At 42.6% G+C, this 20,382-nt stretch overlaps 1 protein-coding gene across 8 annotated transcripts in view; it reads right to left on the reverse strand.

Moving 5' to 3' along the window:
- The window catches only part of LOC146042515 (myosin-10-like), a 191,511-nt gene that overhangs the window by 41,867 nt on the left and 129,262 nt on the right, over nucleotides 1-20,382 (reverse strand). For 3 of the 8 annotated variants that reach the window (XM_083162554.1, XM_083162557.1, XM_083162555.1), the window contains exons 6-17: nucleotides 18,668-18,688; nucleotides 16,415-16,507; nucleotides 15,330-15,393; nucleotides 14,217-14,315; nucleotides 13,579-13,722; nucleotides 11,332-11,427; nucleotides 9,897-10,015; nucleotides 9,651-9,803; nucleotides 8,228-8,401; nucleotides 7,938-8,111; nucleotides 6,496-6,610; nucleotides 3,771-3,839 (exon numbers count right to left, since the gene is read on the reverse strand). In XM_083162554.1, coding sequence (XP_083018680.1) covers nucleotides 3,771-3,839; nucleotides 6,496-6,610; nucleotides 7,938-8,111; nucleotides 8,228-8,401; nucleotides 9,651-9,803; nucleotides 9,897-10,015; nucleotides 11,332-11,427; nucleotides 13,579-13,722; nucleotides 14,217-14,315; nucleotides 15,330-15,393; nucleotides 16,415-16,507; nucleotides 18,668-18,688 — 1,321 coding nt within the window. The remainder of the gene's footprint in view (nucleotides 1-3,770; nucleotides 3,840-6,495; nucleotides 6,611-7,937; nucleotides 8,112-8,227; nucleotides 8,402-9,650; nucleotides 9,804-9,896; nucleotides 10,016-11,331; nucleotides 11,428-13,578; nucleotides 13,723-14,216; nucleotides 14,316-15,329; nucleotides 15,394-16,414; nucleotides 16,508-18,667; nucleotides 18,689-20,382) is intronic. The other 5 variants (XM_083162558.1, XM_083162560.1, XM_083162559.1 and 2 more) reach the window with 3 other exon arrangements.

Consider the following 20,382-nt stretch of genomic DNA (forward strand, 5'->3'; position numbering starts at 1 on the left):
TCTTATCGCAGTTCCACTGTCACTCAGGGATAGGGTACACATGGGTACTAGGTTAGAATAAGTTGTGTGAGGTCCCCAAACTTCTACAGATCTGGGAAACTCTGACATCTCTTAGCACTATGGACAGCACTGGTATGGGTCATAGGGTAGACAGTAATTCGGTCGAAGGTCAATAGATCAACGTGTTCAAAAGGTCAACATAAGCAATAGGTCGACATGAAAAAGGTTGACATACATTTTTTGTAATATATATATAGCTTTGCTTGCCATGCTTTGGACACACTATTATAATCTCACCCACTCTATGCCAACTTGTATAAAGTTGGCATAGAGTATGAAAAACCACCTTTTTTTTAAAAATAAAAAAAGTGAAAAAATCATGTCGACCTTTTTCATGTAGACCTTTTCCATTTTGACCTATTGCTTGTGTTGACCTTTTTGACCATGCCGACTGTTTTTATGTGTCGACCTTTTGACTTTCAATAGTGTTCGACCTATTGACAGAACTGTAGCTACAATAATGATGACAACGGTCAGTGAGTTGAATGGGGGCAGCAGAGAATCCAGTGAGTGGCAATGGGGCAGATGCCTTAACAAGATGCAGATGCCTTAACAAGAGATGACTGCAAGGCTGATAAAGAGAGATAAACGCCCAGCCAATCCCCTGCTAACTGCCATGTTAAAGGCTGTGTTTGAAAAAAAGTCAGTAACGAGCTGATTGGCTGGACGTTTATCTCTCCTTATCACCCTTGCTCTTATCTCTTGTTAAGGCTTAATACATCTGCCCCAGTGTGACCTATATTTAACCTTGTTCTATGTGTTGGTCAGATCCAGTTGCAACTTTTACCAATCCAAAACAAAAATCAGGGTTCTAGGCAATACAGCTGTATCATTTTGAATGAACATAGATTCAGTTACAGAATATGTATTCAACTACAGCCAAAGGCCACGAAACGTGTATACTGTACGTCCCGCCAGCAACAATAAGGATAATTGGAAGAGCAAACATACAAAGAACATACTGTTCTCCTTATCAGAGCTATCAGGGGGAACAGCCTAATGTGTTGATTGCTACATCACATTCACTATTGTATGACTCAATGAAATTCTATCTCTTATGTAAACCTCCCTGGAGACCATCTGGGGACTCTGTCAGAAGAACCATGCACAATGAATGACTACATATTCTTTTTACGGCACAGATGCTAAAATCATGTAACAGGTAGAACACTATATATGATTTGGTTATATATTTCTATTTAAGCAATTCTCATTGAATGCTAAACACGGAATAGTAAGCTGTGGGTGGCTATCATCATACACAATACTGCACATGACACATTAGCATTGCAGGAGAAGGCAGGCTACATTCACAGTCACAATGTGGACTTACAGAATAGGATTGTGCAGTAGCAGAGATGTCAGGTGTAAGTATATACATAATAGTACAACCGGCAGCAACAAAGCTGCATTTCTACCATACACAGACCACTGGGATATATGTAATTGGGACATCTTTGTGCGACTAGTCTGGATATGAATTTGTTGACCATGAACACAGTTGACCTTTTGACCATACGGGCTTAACTGATTGGCTCTCTAACTAAACACTGTTGACTGGAACACTGTTGCACTCTAGCAGTAATACAGTTTTGTACATACAGTATTATGCACAAATACCATATATACTCGAGTATAAACCTACTTTTTCAGAACAGTTTTTATGCTGAAAAAAAACCCCTCGGCTTATACTCAAGTGAGGGTCCCACTTGAGTCAATAAGAAACTGTAAATAAATAATAAATTTTCCCAGTTTTTTGTTGTAAAATTAGGTGCCTCGGCTTATATTTGGGTTGACTTATACTCGAGTATATACGGTATATCCTCACTTGGTCTGCTGCTTCAATTCCCACCATGGTCCTAACTGTGCAGAGTTTGTATATTCTCCCCATAGTTGTGTGGGTTTCCTCCGGGTACTCAGGTTTCCTCCCACAATCCAAAAATATACTGATGGGCTAATTGGCTCCTAACAAATGAACCCTAGAATGTCTGTGTGTGTGTACATGTGGTAGGGAATATAGATTGTAAGCTCCACTGGGGCAGGGACTGATGTGAGTGTTCTAATAACCTCTGTAATGCGCTGCGGAATATGTGTGCGCTATATAAATAACTGGCAATAATATATTACTAAGTACACGCTATGCAATAATTGGGCTAAACATTCTGACAGCCTGAGCAATAAATTGACTAAGATGGTAGTTCTATAGAAAGATGGATGTTGCCCAAAGCAACCAATCACATTCTCCCTCTCATTTATTCAGCACTATCTACTAGACAATAGGTAGAATCTGATTAAATGCTATGGGCAACATCAAATATTCAATAGATCTTATTAAATGTACCCCCAAGAGTGTGTAGACAGCACACGGGGATGACTATCGTTCCAAAGCTAGCTGGATCTGCTGATATGTCAAAAACAATGAGTGAATATCGTTATCGTAGTCAGATCATTACAAGGTTATGGGGTAAAGGTAGAGCTTTCATTGCTCTTTTTAAAGTTGCAATTTGTTTTACAACTAACCTTTCATGAAAAATCTGCACTTTTGTAAATCCAGAATCTATTATTTATTTATTTACAGTTTCTTATATAATCTATTATATGCCTGCAATGCTGGCAGGCACAGATTAATGGGGAGGCTTAGGGGGTCAGTGCCCCTGGGCCCCCCTCTATCTAGGGCCCCCTGTGGTCAGCATGTTTGTTTGTTTTTTAAATGGAAGCCAAGGCACACTGACTGCACAAGTGTGAAGTGCATTACTGGGAGTTGACCCATGAGACTTTGCACAAGAAGTCAGAGGCTGAGAAGCTTGTGCTGAGCTCTAATTGATGGTGCTCATCACATGCTTCTCAGGCCCATGGAAGACAGCAGCAGCGGCCTTATCATGGGAGGGTTTTTAATCAGAGGCAGCGCTGAGCCTGTATGGTCTCCTACAGAGTGGTTGGCCCAGGTGCAAAAATATACACGCCTACACTCCAACTCAAGTTCACAATATGACACAAGAAGTGGGTGGCTGCAGTGGGCCCCTTAATCCTCCGCTGCAATGCACCTGCTGCACCAATGGATGGTAGTTCCTCCTCTGCAACCAATCAGCTCCTGTCATTTTTCAAACACAGCCTGTAAAATGTCAGCTAGAAGCTGATTGGTTGGTAGTTTGTCAATCCACTTTATCACTCTCCAATGATTTCTAGATCTCTCTCACAATGAGTCATGTTTAAGTATTGTACATTACGCCTCATGAATGAAGTTTTGAGTGAACAGATTGCTGGTTCAGTCAACAAAATGGTTCTCTATGCTGTGCTTAGGGGCCACATTCTTCTAAAGGGCTTTTACCTTGACACACAAACATTTCACTGTTACACTTGACATCTTATTTGGCTACAATTTATTTTTAGTCAAAAAGTTATAATTTGAACCATTGTATCCCTGTTTTGTTTTTTTTATATATATATATATATATATATATATATATATATATACACACACATTACTTAAAAAAACCCATAAACTTGTTTAAAATTTGAACAAATATATAAGTATATAGCATGCCTTTAATATCTCTATAAGTCATAGCAAGAACAGAGAATACTGGTAGGTAGAGGCAGAAATGGAACGGTCTGTAAGCAAGCATCTTATTAGTTGTTGCATTGCATGCTGGGAATGAGTCATGGCTGCTGGGGGATGGGTTATAACAGCACAGAACTGAGTAACCTACTTTCACCCGGACCCTGTGGCAGCACAGCGTAGGTATCAAAGAAATACACTGCCTGAATATTCTGGATATCTAAAGAAATATGGCATTGCAAGGTAGGAGAGGGAAATAGAGTTTGAAGTGGAGTGAAAATATTTGCAATTAAATAAAAATAAAAAAAGCAGCACCATAGGCAACATATTACGTGTTTACAGAAATAAGTGTGGGTGTCAGGAAAGGGTTTCATTATAGAGTGAATTGGAAAGATATAAAGTGATATAAACAGGAAAATAAATATAAAACAGTAAATTAAAAAAAAATAACAAAATATACAATGTGTAATTTAATGGTGTTTTAGGGAAATATGAGAGGGGTAAAGCAAAGCAAAAAGAGAGAGAGAGAAAAGTTGTTCAATAAGTTAGAGAGTAGTAGAAATGAAAATCCAATTAGTTGCATGTAGCTCATAAGAAAAAACACAGATAATTATAAACTGAACATGTGCTATATCACATAAAGGCAGCCATATTATATAGCTGTACACAGTTGTTTCTGTTCTAGCAAATTACAGCAACTATACCGATATACAGGAATTTCAGAATTTACAGAAATTTCCATCCCAGTATTTACAAACAAAATAAAGTTTTTGAAAAGTGTAATGTACTGTACCATGGTTTATGTCAGGGATGGGGAACCTTCGGCCCTCCAGCTGTTACTGAACTACACATCCCAGCGTGCCCTGCTACAGTTTTGCCATTTAACCATGCTGGAGAGCCAAAGGTTCCCCACCCCTAGTTTATGTCATAGGGCGGGATGTATCAACGCTTACCGTGGCGTTGACATCCCGTTTTCGCGTTCGTCACTTGTTCGCCTGATGTATTAATAAAGTTTTCGTTTTCAGTTGTTGAAAAAACTCCGCCGGCTGGAAGTATCGCGGAGTTTCCGGCGCGACAAATCCTCCCATTGGACAGCATTGTAGCTGAAGCGCTGTGTGATGTATTAACATTCGCAGCGCTCAGCTTCTCTTCTATATAATTCGCCTTATATTGCTGGCGAACTGTTGTGTCCTGTCAGGGTAAAGTGTAAGGTAATTCTTCTGGAGGTGAATGTAACGGTTGTCCTGGTTTTTTATGTGGACAAGAGGCACCAGGAGCCATTGAGGTGTGAGGCACTGTGCAGTGAGCCGTGTGCCAGATGGGATTAGGGTAAAGGTGGGTGAGGAGGGTGTGGAATGTTTTGTAATGGTTGTCATGTTTTTTTTATTTATTCGGACAAGAGGCACCAGGAGCCATTGAGGTGTGAGGCACTGTGCAGTGAGCCGTGTGCCAGATGGGATTAGGGTAAAGGTGGGTGAGGAGGGTGTGGAATGTTTTGTAATGGTTGTCCTGTTTTTTTTATTTATTCGGACAAGAGGCACCAGGAGCCATTGAGGTGTGAGGCACTGTGCAGTGAGCCGTGTGCCAGATGGGATTAGGGTAAAGGTGGGTGCATCTGCGCATGACAATAAAAAAACGTCATCGCGCATGCGCAGTGAAAAAAAAAAAAAAACGAAAAGATTTCGGGAGAGGTCTGCATTAGCGCGGACCAAAGATATGCATAAAAACATCGTAAATAACGCGAAAATCATCGCAAAAGAATCGCGAAAAAAGCGCGAAAAAACGGAGTCCACTTCACTACAGAAAAGTGAATATTGATACATCCCGCCCATAGGGCGTTATCCTATTAGCAGCGGTGCTTCGCCACTGCTAATAGGTTGGATGGGGGCTACCCTATAAGCCCCAATGCTGTTTCTGGGAATTATGCATTGTACTTGAGGGACCTGAAGCATAATCTCCTATAGCAGCAGTCATGACCTGCAATAACACGTGTTTCGTCTGATCGTGTGTCCATTTTCGGGCAATACGGGATGTATGTCCGTGCACATGCAGGGACAGGAGCTTCGAAAGGAGACTGTCCCTGCAACGTACTCAGCCGGGTGCCAGGGGGTCTGCACATTCGCGATTAGCGTTGACCCCCTGCTGAACGCACGGCCGGCTGGGCAGTGCGGTGTGTAGCCCATAGGCTACAATGGGCTACCGTCATATACCCAATATATCCAGAATGCGAATTGGTAAATCGTGCAGCATCACATCCCCCATACAAACTTATGGGGGATGCGGCTGCCGGCGGCAATGGGGGGATCACAACAAGTATCGGAGCCTCGCTGCTCATTTACAGAAGTGATCTTGTGACAATGATCATAGTGTTCCAAAATCTGCAAGCTACAAGAAAAATGACTATCAAGAAAAGAAAACACAAGAAAGAAAATGTATAAAAGAAAGAAAACTATAAAAACAAGTGCAAAGGTCCTGCAGTGCATTGGATAAAACTCAGGAAACATGGGGCTATGGGAAAGAGGGGAAGATGGTTCTTTTGATACCCTACTTCCTAGGGTCCAAACACCATCTGTGTCTATACTAGGGGTGGCTGTCGACCATTAATGATTCCAAATCATCAGTGGTTTATGGTCAATGGCAAATACGTCTCAGATCAATTTGGGGAGAAAGGTTCACAAACGGGGATGACCATTGGTTGGTGAAACCAACAATAGTCATTCAGTGCATAGTTCACAACCATCGATTTCACCATCAACATTAACCATCTAGTAAAACCACTAATGCCCGGCCCCCATCTGTGCTATTATTTTCCATGAAAGACAGAGCTAAATGCCTTTGTATCACATACATCGCCTGACACACCACCTTGTACTCACCATCTTTCCAGAGCTCTGCAGTGAACTTGTCTGTGCTCTGATGAAGCAGGGTTGCAATATTGTCATTCAGAGGATCCATGTTCTTCATGAGCCATTCGTCTGCTTTGTAATCGACCTATCAGTGGTCAAGAACATTTTAACATACAGTTTTCCTCTATTACAATTACAATCCATAGCGATGGCATATCACAAATGTCCCAGGTGATGTTACAATTAAGCTATTCCATCTTCAGTACAATCAGTGTCCTTGTGGCTTTGTCAGTGACTCACTATTTAGAGGGTTATTAGACAGCTGAACCTAAATAGCAAGCTTGTACATACTTCTTCTATATCTGTGTCTATATTATTCCATCAGGTAGTCCGGTCTTATTAACCTTTATTCAAAGCTGCCTGGACCCCTAGGGATAGATAGACTATGGCGTGCGTAGTCAAAGTTGATGATCAATGTCAATAGAAATAAACGCTAAACAAGAAACATAGGATTTGACGGCAGATAAGAACCACTTGGCCCATCTAGTCTGCCCCTTTTTTAAACATGTTGCCTCAAACCATATTTGATCCTTATTTTTTTGTAAGGATATCAATATGCTTATCCCGAGCATGTTTAAATTGCACTACTGTATTTGCCTCTACCACCTCTGATGGGAGGCTATTCCACTGATCTACTACACTTTCTGTGAAGTAATTCTTCCTCACATTTCCCCTGAAACTTCCTCCCTCTAGTTTCAGTGCATGTCCTCGTGTTCCGCTGCTCCTCTTCCTGTGAAGAATGTCTCCCACCTGGACCTGGTTAAAGCCCTTGATATATGTGAAAGTTTCTACCATGTCCCCCCTTTCCCTTCTCTGCTCTAAACTATACATATTAAGATCTTTTAGTCTTTCCTGGTACGTTTTGTGATGTAGGCCATGCACCATTTTAGTTGCCCTTCTTTGTACAGTCTCTAATGTATTTATATCCTTCTGGAGCCTGGTTTATCATTCATTCCTATTGATTTTTTTAAATGCTGATGGGTTCAACGGTGTCACTGGGGTTGGCCATGTGTCCCTGATGCCACACTACCCCCGTTGTATGACATTTTAGGGGCGTGGCCATGTGTCCTGTGCCCAGTCTCATCATGATGGGGGCTTGCTCAGTTGTCCGGGAGCTGATGGGTAGCCCCCAACCTCTACCGGCATAATGTGGATGACGTGTGTATAACCACTGTTTGGTGGCAACAAAAGAGCAGGAACTCCTATTTCGATGTCACCCCATCCGGTGGTGTGACCACTGCAGACCTCAGTGGTCACATCCCTTCTGGTGGTATAACCAATGCAGTCTCCAACCCCAATTAGTATTTTTATGTTTTGTAATAACTAATTAGTATGGCCAAAATAACAACTAATTCTCTTTAGTTAACAAATTAGGAATACACTAGACATTGAGTTTAGCCCTGATGACTCACCTTTCCAGCATAATGGATTATGCACAAATCGGCCTTGTCTCGCAGCTGTCTGGGTTTCTGGAATTTAGGGTGAGTGCCGAGTTCTTGGATTACCTTCTCCACAAAACTTTTATCAGTGGCTTTGGGGAACCAGCACTCCTCGTCTAGCAGGGACAGAACACCTGGAGGATTTGCCTGAGCGACAGAAGAGATTACGGTGTACAATAGCGATGGATTTACAGAGATATTGACACTGATCCTAGCGCTAGAACCTGGTAAGTGTGTGCGTCTACGTAGAATGTCCTCCTTACCGGTCTCTCAATTAGGTCAATACAAGGCTGCAAGTCCAGACCAAAGTCAATAAAGTTCCACTCGATGCCCTCGCGCTGGTATTCCTCTTGCTCCAGAATGAACATGGTGTGGTTGAAGAGCTGCTGCAACTTCTCATTGGTATAATTAATACATAACTGTTCAAATGAATTCAGCTGTAAATGAAGGAAGAGGAAATGATATACCACCAGCCAGAATCAAAGCTTTACAAAACTCAAGCCAAACTCTAATGGTCCACAGGATTGCCTAATGCGCAATCTGTCAGAGGATGGAAATCAAAACCTAAACCAGCAGTATTTGGATTGATTCTTTATTTTACTATTATAATGGTCAAGCAAAGAGATGCTTCTGTATCGGGTTTTAAATTGCAAAGTGAATGCAGGATGATTTACTTGGGAGTACTTTTTCTCTATTCTACCCAGCCCTGGCCATTCTGCCAGCTGCTTACACACCGTCATTAGCAGTGCAGGACACAGCAGCCAGTAAGTGATAGTACTGTATATAAATAAACATATAATCTGGGTGCTATCTATGACAGAGCTGTAAAACCCAGAGGCAATGGAGACACCTGCCTCAGGCTCCAAGCCCGGAAGGGGTACCTGCATGTACAGCAGCACCTGTGTAGTTTACAGCGGGATAAAAGCGTGACTGCTGCTCTCACAACGCAGATCTGGGTGCACCTGCTGCTAGTTAACTGGCTCTAAACCAGGAGCCCGCCCTGCTAACATTCACAATAGGGGACAGGATGGCTCCCGCCTGGTACTGCTCAGCCTTCGCAGCAGCAATCAGCGGTGCACCTGCAGCTGCTGCTGGACTGTGAGATAGGACCCTCAGGTGGATGCTTATCCTGCATGCTGCAGAGTCAGACCCTGACTCACCAGACTGGAGGGTGTCTTGATGACTGCGTTTGGGAACCACTTTCATAGCACAGCTGAAGCCCTGCCAATTCACAGTGGGCCCCACTCCCTGTAGACTGGCCGAGAGTGCTATCTTTATTATTCTGTCACGGTTTTCTGATTTTTCTCATTGGCCTATGTACTCTGTAAAGGGGCATACACACGGGGCGATTTCAGCCCCATTTCTAAGCGAACTGACTAGATCACTGATGGAGCACTGCTCGCTCTATGTGTATGCCCTGCAGCAATGGCGATGTGCGGTCTCAGGCATCGCTATTAGCCACAGGGACAGACAGTGCAGGGTTAAGCCTATAAACTATAGGCAAAACCCCTCTCAGCACATACCAGTGAGGCGGAATGTGTTGAGCAATCGAGCATAAGCCCATTGGCTTAAGCACATGAAGGTGAACCTAGGCCTTAAAGATGTTTGTGTGCTGCATGCAAAAGCACCCAGTATTTACCCTGCAGAGAAACAATATAAATATATCACCCAAATCTTGGTATTTACCTCAAAGATTTCAAAACCAGCTATGTCCAGGATTCCTATGAACGATGCACCTTGTCTTTTGGTCCTGTCCAGAGCTCGGTTAATGCGATGGACCAGCCAACGGAATAGCCTTTCATAGGAAGCCTTGGCAAGTGCCTCGATAGCAAAATCGGCCTGCATAAGAGAAAATTCAGAAATCCAGATCAGTTACCAAGCCGCAATAAGGTTATGTGCCCGGGCTGATTAGGCTGTTATCAGATTTGTCACCTGTTCTTTAGTTTGTGCCTTCTGGACATAATCACGCCCTACTTTAATCTTTGGCATCAGGATGGCACGTGTGAACTCTGTGACATTCAGTCCCAAAAGATGGCATAGTTTCTGTGCAGCTAAAGAAACACAGGACAGTGGATCCGTTACATAAGGAACCATTCAAATACAAAATAAAGGCAGAATATAGAATTAGCTCCAGTACAGTAATGACCACTTGATTTTCTATACAGCGGCTGTGTGATTAAATGCTAATGCTGCAAGATAGAGGCCTTCTGTCAGCTTCTGTGATCCGCTGCTGCATCTAACGCAGCATCGGATCATCTACGTAGACAATGGGTAACCTTCAGGTTACTTAGGATGACTGGAAAATTTGCTTTGCTGAAGCCAGAAAAGCTGAGTACAATTATGCAGTTACTGGCTTCAGGATACCCACAAAATAGGGCCAACATGCCCCAGTTGTCTGAAGTGCCGAATGACTCCACCCCTTCCTGCCCCAAAATGGGGGCAGCATAATGTGGCTTAGGGAGCACTGTGATTGCAGCTGCAGACACAGATCTGTACATACACAGCACACAGAGATGGAAGTACTATTGGCACAACATGTGCAGTGCACCAGGGCCCCCTGAGAACTAAGGGCCTCACTGCTGCCCCGTCACCCTCTGTTTTTCCCTGTTACACTCTGCCTCCCCCTGCCTCTCCCTGTCACCCTCTGCGGGGCCCAAGTTATAGTTTTGCACCTGGGCCCACAACCCACAAGTTCTGCCACTGACAGCACAGACCCTATGTATGCGCAGATCAACAATCATCATTTTTCATCAGTTTTTTGTACAGCTCTGAATTAAGCCCATTGACAGCTAATTATACAGTAAAACTACCAGCAGAATACTAGCATAAAACAGGAAAAGTGTAAACTAGAAAAGTACAAAAGACACAGAAATAAAATCTTTCTTGCAGTCAATGTATAAAAACATTACACTATAGGGGGTGGGGGGTATTCAATTAAGTACAACTTTAGTATGAAATTAAAGCTGTTTTCGGACAGTTTTTAGTCGTATTTCACTGAAGAAGTCTCACTTTTTTTAAAGTCGAAACTGCATCGGTGAAAAATGACAAAAAAAAAAAAAACCAGTCGAAACAAAAACATGGGATCAGCACTTTGATTGAATATAGGTCATATGTAAATTCAACCTAAAAATGGTAAAAAGTTATATTTTTTCAACTAGTCAGAAAAAGGGCACTTTATTGAATACCCCCAATAATAACTTAATAACCAAGTTGTATGTTAATATTGGATAGACTTCATATCTTTTGATGACTTTTAAGTACACCTGTGTCTGTGCAAACATCTGGCCTGAATTATTTTGACAGACTTTAGTTGACAGAGAAAGCTGATCACTATTTTGGGGGTCAATATCGATAAGTGATTACACACCTGTGTTATCTGGCATGGATGCTTGGTCTGTGTTCCTCTCCTTCCGAAAAACAATATTACCAAACTGAAGAACAGCTGAAGCCATCCTTAGCATAGCTGGGTGAAATGAGAGAGACATGAATGAATGAGCATATATGAAAGCAAAAATATCAAGACTCAGCATTTATATTACATACAGTGGTAGAGTACAGTTTTGTGGTATCCAGGCTGTGGATACCACCTGTGGTGAGGCATGAATATCACGGGGCCTGGGATCTGATTTTGCGAATGTCTTATATACAGTATATCCTATTGCTCGTGTCACTTTTCCCATATATGACTTGGGTCCATGTATAGCTTATCTCCGCCAGCATAGCCTTTGAAGCGTGCCCGCAATGGCTGCCTCACCCAGTACCTTTCATGGGTGGAAGAACTAACCCATGGAATTTATTAACTAGAAGACGGAACCAACCCTGCATTATGCTTATTATGCTAGTTTTTTTCCCCTGTGTGTTTTTTTACTTGCTATAGTACAAAATCCTCTGTAAAATGTGTGGTTTTGTTGGGTTTTTCTGTTTGTAAAGAGCCTTCTGGGGAATATATAATAAAATATTTATTATTATTATTATTATAGAACAGTCATTTCATTGGCTAATCGGAATGATTTAGATCACTGTTTTCGCCTTTCCCTTGTCCAGTATTAGCAGATTCTGGAAATGTAGAGCTAACTGAAAGGGTCAGGTGACATGCATCTCTCATGTTCTGTGCCAGTGCAGCTATTACTGTCTCAGATTAAGTGAATATATGAATGTGTAGGGCAGGCTTTTTCAACCACGGTCCTCAAGGCACACCAACAGTGCAGGTTTTGTAGATATCCAGGCTCGAGCACAGGTGATTTAATTAGTACCTCAGTGATTCTGATTAAACCATCTGTGCTGAAGCCTGGATATCACTAAAACCTGCACTGTTGGTGTGCCTTGAGGACCGTGGTTGGGAAAGCCTGGTGTAGGGGATAGTGCAGATGCAGATTTGTACTTTCTCTGTGACCTGAGACCCCCCCCCCCCCTTCCCTTATTCATATACTTGATTTTATGGCTGCACCAGCAGTAGCCAAATCCCTTATGCAAAGGGAGCTCAGGCACCGTTATGGTGCTGACGCGGCATAAGGGGGAGGGGCAGGCCGCGTGGCCGGTGACCCGGCACAACAGGGGGGGGGGGTCGGTCTGGTGTCCCCGTTCCCCTTTTCACATCTGGGGGACCAAGGGCAGCCAGTTAGGCACCTGGGGGGATGGAGCAGCAGGGAGGGGGTTAAAAAACCGGGCAGGAGAGGAGGCCGGGCACACAGCGTCCAGGAGCACACCGCCTCTTCCGGAGGGAAGAGGCGGTGCGCAAGGCAGGTGGAGGAGGGGATCTGTGGTGGCTGGCTCCCAGAATGGGAGGGGGTGTTGCCGAGGGCCTACCGCGTAGGTATGTGGCACGCCCCAGCGCGAAATCAATGATCGGCATTGATAGGCTCTTGTACCTTGCCCACCACTCTCTGTCCTCACCCTGCAAACGCTGGTTAAGGATTGTGAATAAAACTGTTGCCAATGATTTATTATATATTATCCACTATGTGCTTACCACCCCATTCATTCATGCAAGCATCGCCCATGCTTGCTCCCACTTGAGGGTTTTTGCAGTGCAAAAACACCCACGTCACATTTGCCAACTGCGTCAATGCCACAGACTCAATGGAAAGCATCCTTGTTTATTATTCATCTTTCTTACAGCACAGTAGATACAGTATATGTTACTTTTTCTCTATAAATAAAGTGGGTTTGTTGTGTGTGTCAAGGCAAAAGAACCACAGCTACCTAGAGGAGTTTAAACACAAACGGTTAAAATGAAATTAAGTGAATATTTGGGGGGATAATTAAAAAATATCATAAAAAAATATCATGGGAAAGATATATTTTGGAAAGGGATAAAGTACAGTACCAACCAATCAGCTCCATTCATTTTTCAAACACATCCTGCAAAATGACAGTTAGAAGCTGATTGGTTGATAGTTTACCTTTCACCAAGCTTAAGAATCTCTCCTAATATACATATTTTAAATTCTCGGCTTTCCCAATGCAGAGGTATAAATCTAGCCAGTGGGCCACATGGCCAGCATACGTCCAGTGCAGCGTTCCCCCCAACAGGGGAGGCAATAACTCCACAAACGCATTCTTCCTGTACACAACAGCATTACTTGTCATCAAATGAGGACAGCTCGTTACTTACACATGATTTCTTCATGATTAATTCCCATGATTTTCATGGACTCCATTGTGTCCTGGAAGAGCTCCTTGTCTTGCTGTCCAGGGATGGTGACGTTTCCATTGGACAGAAAGCGATACTGGTTAAAGCCTTCCAATAACAAGTCAGCTGGAAGAACAATGGCCAGAATACATTACATGAAGCAGTGCTCCGTATAAGTGTGTGCTAAGCAGCAGTAATAACACGCTAAGAGTATATAAAATACTGCTCACGGGCAACATGTATATTATAAACAAATCTAAACTATTATTACTAGGGACCTCTAGGTATTTACAATACCAAACGTTACCCAGAAACACCACCCAGACAAAAAGAGAAAGCAAGCATGGTATTACAAAGCCCCACCCCTTTACAGCGATTCACGGTCCAATGGGGTGGGTGCAGAGCCAACATGACGAGATTCTGTTAGGATTGTATCATTTTAGTTCTGCCCACTCCCGTTAGATCGGCAAATTGCTGCATTTTTCCATGAGGGGAAGGGCTTAGTAACATTATAGTTTGGGGTGGGGGGTTGTCCCGAATATGACAAATGACACAATACCATTACACGCAGCCAATGCGCCTGGAACACATGGGGAAGAGTAAACCATTGGACCACTTACTTTTAACATGCTCTCCTGATCCTGCTAATAGTTGGTAAAAAACATGGAATGTTCTTTCATCTTTAGCTTGGCGGATCGCTCGAGATTTCTCCAGTAAATCTAAATAAAGTGGTTAAGGAGGCAAAGGAAAAATAAAGAAAATCCAACTCAAGGATACTGAACGAACCTTGTTTTGCAGCGCAAATAGTGCAGATACCTCTTTATAATTAATGAGCTGTAAATTCTGACTGCTCTTGTATGTTGTACATAGGAAAATGGTGCAGCTTTAATTTATACAGTGTGATGTGCCTGGCTAGGACGCTCCACCGTCCCAACTGTAAATCAGTCTGCAAAAACTTAAGAGGCCAATTCAGACCCGTTCATAACGGGCCGAATTCGGGTAGCAGGCGAAAACCCCCAAGAGCCAACGGCTTTGGTGAGTTTCACACTCGCTGGGGTGTTTGGTCCAAAGGGGGGCGGGCCGGGGGTCATCGAGGGGGAGGAAGCAGGGGAGCATCCCCCTGCAGAGGCAGCTATCTCTATGCCTGATTGGGGTTGGCGGCTGACATCACATGACTTCAGCGCTTGACCCCAATTCGGCGATCTGCAGCCATAGCAGTCTAGACTGACTTTTATTAGCAAGCGACCATCTAATGATTTTTCACCCTTTAAGCCGCATGCCAGGGGATGTGTTAGCCCCTTTCTCCACCCCAATTTCAGACAGTTCATTTTGAACCACAACATTTTCTTGTCTCCCTAGGTGCAAAGTAGTAGCAGGAACTCCTAACATTAAATCAGCTGTTTGGGCTAAGAAGGCCGCATTGGGTGATGTAAATGACACAGATCAATTTCAGGTTTGTATTTCACAATGTAGGTAAGTAGAACCTGGGACGCATGAGCCCTGTACAGTGCAGAAAGTGTAATACTGTATAGATGTTTGGGAAGCAGTCCTGATGGGTCTACGCCATGTAATCATATATAAGTTAATGGCCACAATGATGGACATGCCCTTTCATCCAATAGCTACATGTCTATTTTTGTGGAACAAAACAATATTCTAATTAAACACAGTACACTCCATGTCTTTATAACAGAAGGCAATGCATCCTTTTAACCAGCAGACTGAAAGGATACAGGTCTCAATGTTGGCTCCAACGATGTATCCAGCTACGTCAAAATTAATCCGGATAAATTTCCCCTAAAGAAAAATATATTATAAGATAACAATAATGTAAATATGTATAGAGAGAGGAACAAGCTGAAACATAAATAGAATCAAATTAGTCTAATGTGGAATGCACAGAATAAGGGGATCTGACAGCCATTGATAACTGTAAGGGTCATGTCCCAATTTATAGGTTTCCTAAAGCAGCCAATCACAGTCTGAGAACATGAAAAATGGACACACATGAATTGGCTCCTACAGAACATAATTATTTTCTTTGCATCAGTCTTCATAGATATCCCCACAGTGCAATAATGTTTTGGAATTGTGTACTGTACTCACCTACCTTTTCCCTCGTATCCGGTAGATTGATTGATGGTCTCTAGAACAACCACATTATGGTAGGCCACGCTTAGTCGAAACCCGTCTAGTTAGACCCCTAAATATAGTTGACATCTTGCAGCTCGACAGTAATGAAAGTTAGATGTAACCATTAGGTCCACGGGAGCGTGATCGACAGACACAAGGTAGACATGAGTTTTTCACGTTTTTTTTTTTTGCTTTAGACCGACTTGGTTTATACTTTACCATCCAAATGGGCATAGAGTTAGATTATAATAGAGTGCACCAAGCATGGTGAGCGTAGGGAGCCATGCGAGGGGACACTGTACACTTATTTGGTGTCCATGTTGACCTATGTCACCCAAAAAAAGTGAAAAAACTCATGTCAACCTTTTGACTGTTGATCACGCTCCCGTCGGCCTAACCCTTGTGTCTAACTTTTGTTACTGTCAATCTACACACTGTTGACTATCCTTAGGCGTCTAACTAGACGGGTTCAACTAAGCATGGGTGACCATAATATGGTCATTCTAGACACCGTTGATCTTCTATACCATAACCCTTTTTCCCACCCTGTGTGGAATATGCATTGGGAAAGACGGATATCTTCTATATCTTTTAGACTTTTATTTTGAACCCAGTATTTTGTGTTCTGAATTCAGTAAGCACAGGAAAACCCAACCCTACACACGAGGAGAGGACGGCAACTTACGAATCGCGAAGAGTTATCGTTTTTCACAGTCTTGGCATTTCCAAAAGCCTCTAATATGGGGTTGGCCTGTAGAAGTTGATGCTCAAGTTCTCCCTGAGAATAAATAAAATCGAATAGGATAAGTTACAGAGTAATGCACTAATGTATAAGCCCTACGGAGAGTGGGTGAGAATCGTGTGTCTTAGTGGGCGCAGTTGGCATTATCAGCAGAGGTGAACGTAATCTACTTATAGGACAGGCCGAGGCGTGCTTAATGCTCTGTTAACAATGGCATACCAGGTGCAGCTCACAAATGATATATACTTATTGTGCCAAATATTAATTGAGCTACGGTGGATTATGGGGGATACGTGAAAGCACTGCCTCAATCCTTCAGCTATTCAAAGTGTAATGGCCATCATGTGGTGCCAGCGTAAAGCCCGGTTATAGATGGTAATAGTCCCTTTGTGCACCCCAAATGACTAACTTAGACCCTCATTCTGATCTGGTCGCTATGTTGCAAAAATGCAATGGCGACTGATGTTTGCTGCCTGTGCAAGCGCATAATCGCATATACGCATGTGCAGGCCTTCACTGCGTCCGCCCTTGGAGACTTTCATAGTCTCCATGGTGCTCACAGCAGAGGGGGGTGGGGGTGCAGGAGGCAGGTAGGGGACGTTCGAATGCCTTGTGTTTCCTGGGCATAACCACAACAACGCTGGCTGCAGCCAGGAAAATGCTGTGCATCCCCATGCGAACGGGGGCATCTACGGGCCTTCCGTGGGCAGGCAGCTGACATCACCTGATGTGAGCAGGATGCCACTACTCTAAGGTGCCAGAGAGTGACTTAGATTAACAAGCGCTTCAGAAATCATTCAATAATCGGCGACAATCAACTGATTTCATCTACCGACGCAAGGCTGCAAATGAGGTTTTCATTTTCAGCGCCGCAAGTAAAATCTGCGATTAGCAGGATGCGGCCGTTCGGCCACGCGTCGCTACAAGGCTCATAATGCAGCGAACTAACGCTACTTTGCAAGCCAACCAGAATGAGGGCCATTAAAAGAGAAGGCATATCCAATATGGCTATATAGGCAGTACTTGTATCCTTCTCAGCGTGTGATGCACAAGGGGACTAGACCAGACCACTATCTGTGGAGACAGACCATGTTCATCACTGAGGTAGGATCTTACAGTTGTGCTGCATGCAGAAGCAGGTGCGTCAGTGCTAAGCGGGCCTCACATTCCTGCACTAGTCGCTGTACCTGTGTATAGATTACCCCTTCTGCAGGGTTTTACAGCTCGCAGCACCGTACAGTACACTGTAACCTAAGAACAGAAAAGGAACCTGAAACTGTCCTGGCAGGAAGGGAGTTCACAGCTGTGATCCTAGTTGGTTATTCCACTTTGTTTTGAATTTGATATAATACGTGAGACCGACGGTGCCCCAGTGATAATGCGATGAAATAGGAAAATAATGCTCTTCCCTAGAATCATGTCACAACATCACATTATTTATTAACATGGACAAGATCATTGAAGACACTTGACATGTTAAATAGTCCAGGAAATGTAATGTATTCTCTATGAAACCAAATGCTTTGTTACCCCAGCATATTTCTAAATTGCTTCAAAAGCAAAATATACTGTATGCCGAATTATCAATTATGGGGGCAAGGCAAACAAATGGGTTTTAACTTCAATTGTTTTGCCATACCTCCCAACTGTTTTTACAGGCGAAGAGGGACTCCTGTGCACTCCAAAGGTGCGCACCTGAAATTAGGGGGTGTGGCTTAGCTGCAAGGGAGCGTGGTCTGTAAATTGCCTCATTCCCGCAAGGCTACTCTCCCTTTTTTGCCGCTGAGGGGGCCTGGCCAGCGGCTATGTAAGCTGCTGGTCAGCCCCCAGCCCCTCTACTACAGGAATAGATTATGCGACATCCAAGTGACAGGGGGTGACGACGACGACTCCCAACTGCCCCCCCTGCGGGGGACAGTGCTGGGACGTTCCCGCAGAAAGAGGGACACGGGAGGTATGGTTTTGCTGATGTGCCCATTACTTATCTCGCATGTTTCGACCAAATGGTCAGGTCAGGGCCAGATTAAGGCTTGGAGGGGGGGGGGGGGGGGGGGGGGCTTTAGAAGGGGGGTGGATTCATAAGATTTTGCATACCTCCCCACATGACCCATTCCAGGAGGGAAAAAAGTTTTATGAAAGGAATATGTGTCCACTTAATATGAACATGGAAAAAAAAACAAAATGAGCATTACTCACGTAAGACATAGTGCTGGAGTTCTGAGATGAAACCGCAAACAGAACAAAAATAAAAACATACATAAAACAAATGTTAATGATAACAACAAATAAAAAGCGAAAATGAAAATGAACAATAAATAACAAAACACAACATAAGGTGAAACTAATAATGAAAAATGTTAATAATGGAATTTGTGGGAGAAATTAAACATCATTAACAAAAAGGATTAACTTCTATAAAACTAAAACTACAGGCACTATACAGTATGATGTGAAGCAATATATATTATAAAAAGATTTCTATAAATATAAACATTATATCTGACAATGACTGAAGGGGAGAAGTATTAAGCGGTTGACAAGTGGAGAAGTTACCCATAGCAACCAAGGAGCTTTGAGGTAGCATTGAGTCAAGTAAATTCCATAAAATGAAAGGTAGTAGCTCATTGGCTAAATGCTCCTCACGTCTGAAGTGAAGTACCACCAGTGAGTGACCACTAGAGGCCACCCGACAGACCAAATGACTCCTTAACAGAAAGTGAAAGCAAAATGATCTGTTTCAAACTAGGGATGGCCATCGTTGCCATTGCCATCAATGGTTTCCATTGATGACAATAGTGCAACTGCCCATTAATAGTGCTAAACTATGCAATGGATGACCATCGATATTTATTTTTACATATCGATGGTCATGCATTGTGTTTAACTGATTGGCCTGTTGGGGGTGGAGCTATGCTCCGTGTCCCGGCACTTTGAAAAACAAAAACCGCAAAACATCGTTTTGCTGTGCCATTGATGGAGGGAAACCATCTGGTTCTCCCCCATCGATGGCAAAAGTATTCAACATCGGCCATAAACCATTGATGATTTAGAATAATCGATGGTCGATTGCCATCCCTATTTCAAACCTGAAGGTAGGAGGAGTTTGACAGGCTTTTAACTTCTAAAGTTGCTTTATAAATCTACACCTAAGACTGTTATTAACTTGTATTTTTTTAGATTAAGATATATATGGATAGGACTTTTTTGTATATTATGTACTATATGTATTGTTCCCTATCGATTCGTGTTGTTATCTATGTGATGGTCTCATTATATCCTATATATGGCTTTTAACTCCTGCTATTAATGGGTATGGGGAAACAGTATTTAAAAGGGAAAACTGATATTGTTATCGTACTGTAAATAAGATATTATTATCGCAATTATATAACTGCTTTCTTTGTGAGATTCTTATACTTTTAATTAATTAATGTATTTATTTTTCTCTTTGTTAGGTTGTTTATGTTTGCTTTGTTTTTTTTGTTTTTCGAAAAATTTATAAAAATTACTAAATTTTCAAAAAAAGACTGTTATTAACATTGATGAAGGGTTTCTTTTTCTCCCAGCATTAATTCCAGCCTGTAATCATGTAGTCTCAATGATGTCCTAGGGTGGAAATGCTAACCTTTCTGTAAAAAACAATTCTACAAGAACCTTTCAAATAGTATCTGCCCACTTAATTCCTGTGGTTGGTTATATTTTGTTAATTGCCATTTAAAAACGCAAAACATTTCAATTTGAAAACTGATGTCTCATGCAAATAAAAAATCCTGCAGCGGTGAAAGCGGATGTGAGAAGAATTCGTAATGGTTGCAAGTCATTGTAAATATTTCTATCTACAAATATTGTAGGTCACACAAGGGAAGTGAGAGAAGAATTCAGTATATGACCTGTTCACATGTCTCCTAAAA

The sequence above is a fragment of the Crinia signifera genome, chromosome 19, assembly GCF_055691185.1.
Source record: "Crinia signifera chromosome 19, ASM5569118v1, whole genome shotgun sequence".
NCBI lineage: Eukaryota > Metazoa > Chordata > Amphibia > Anura > Myobatrachidae > Crinia > Crinia signifera.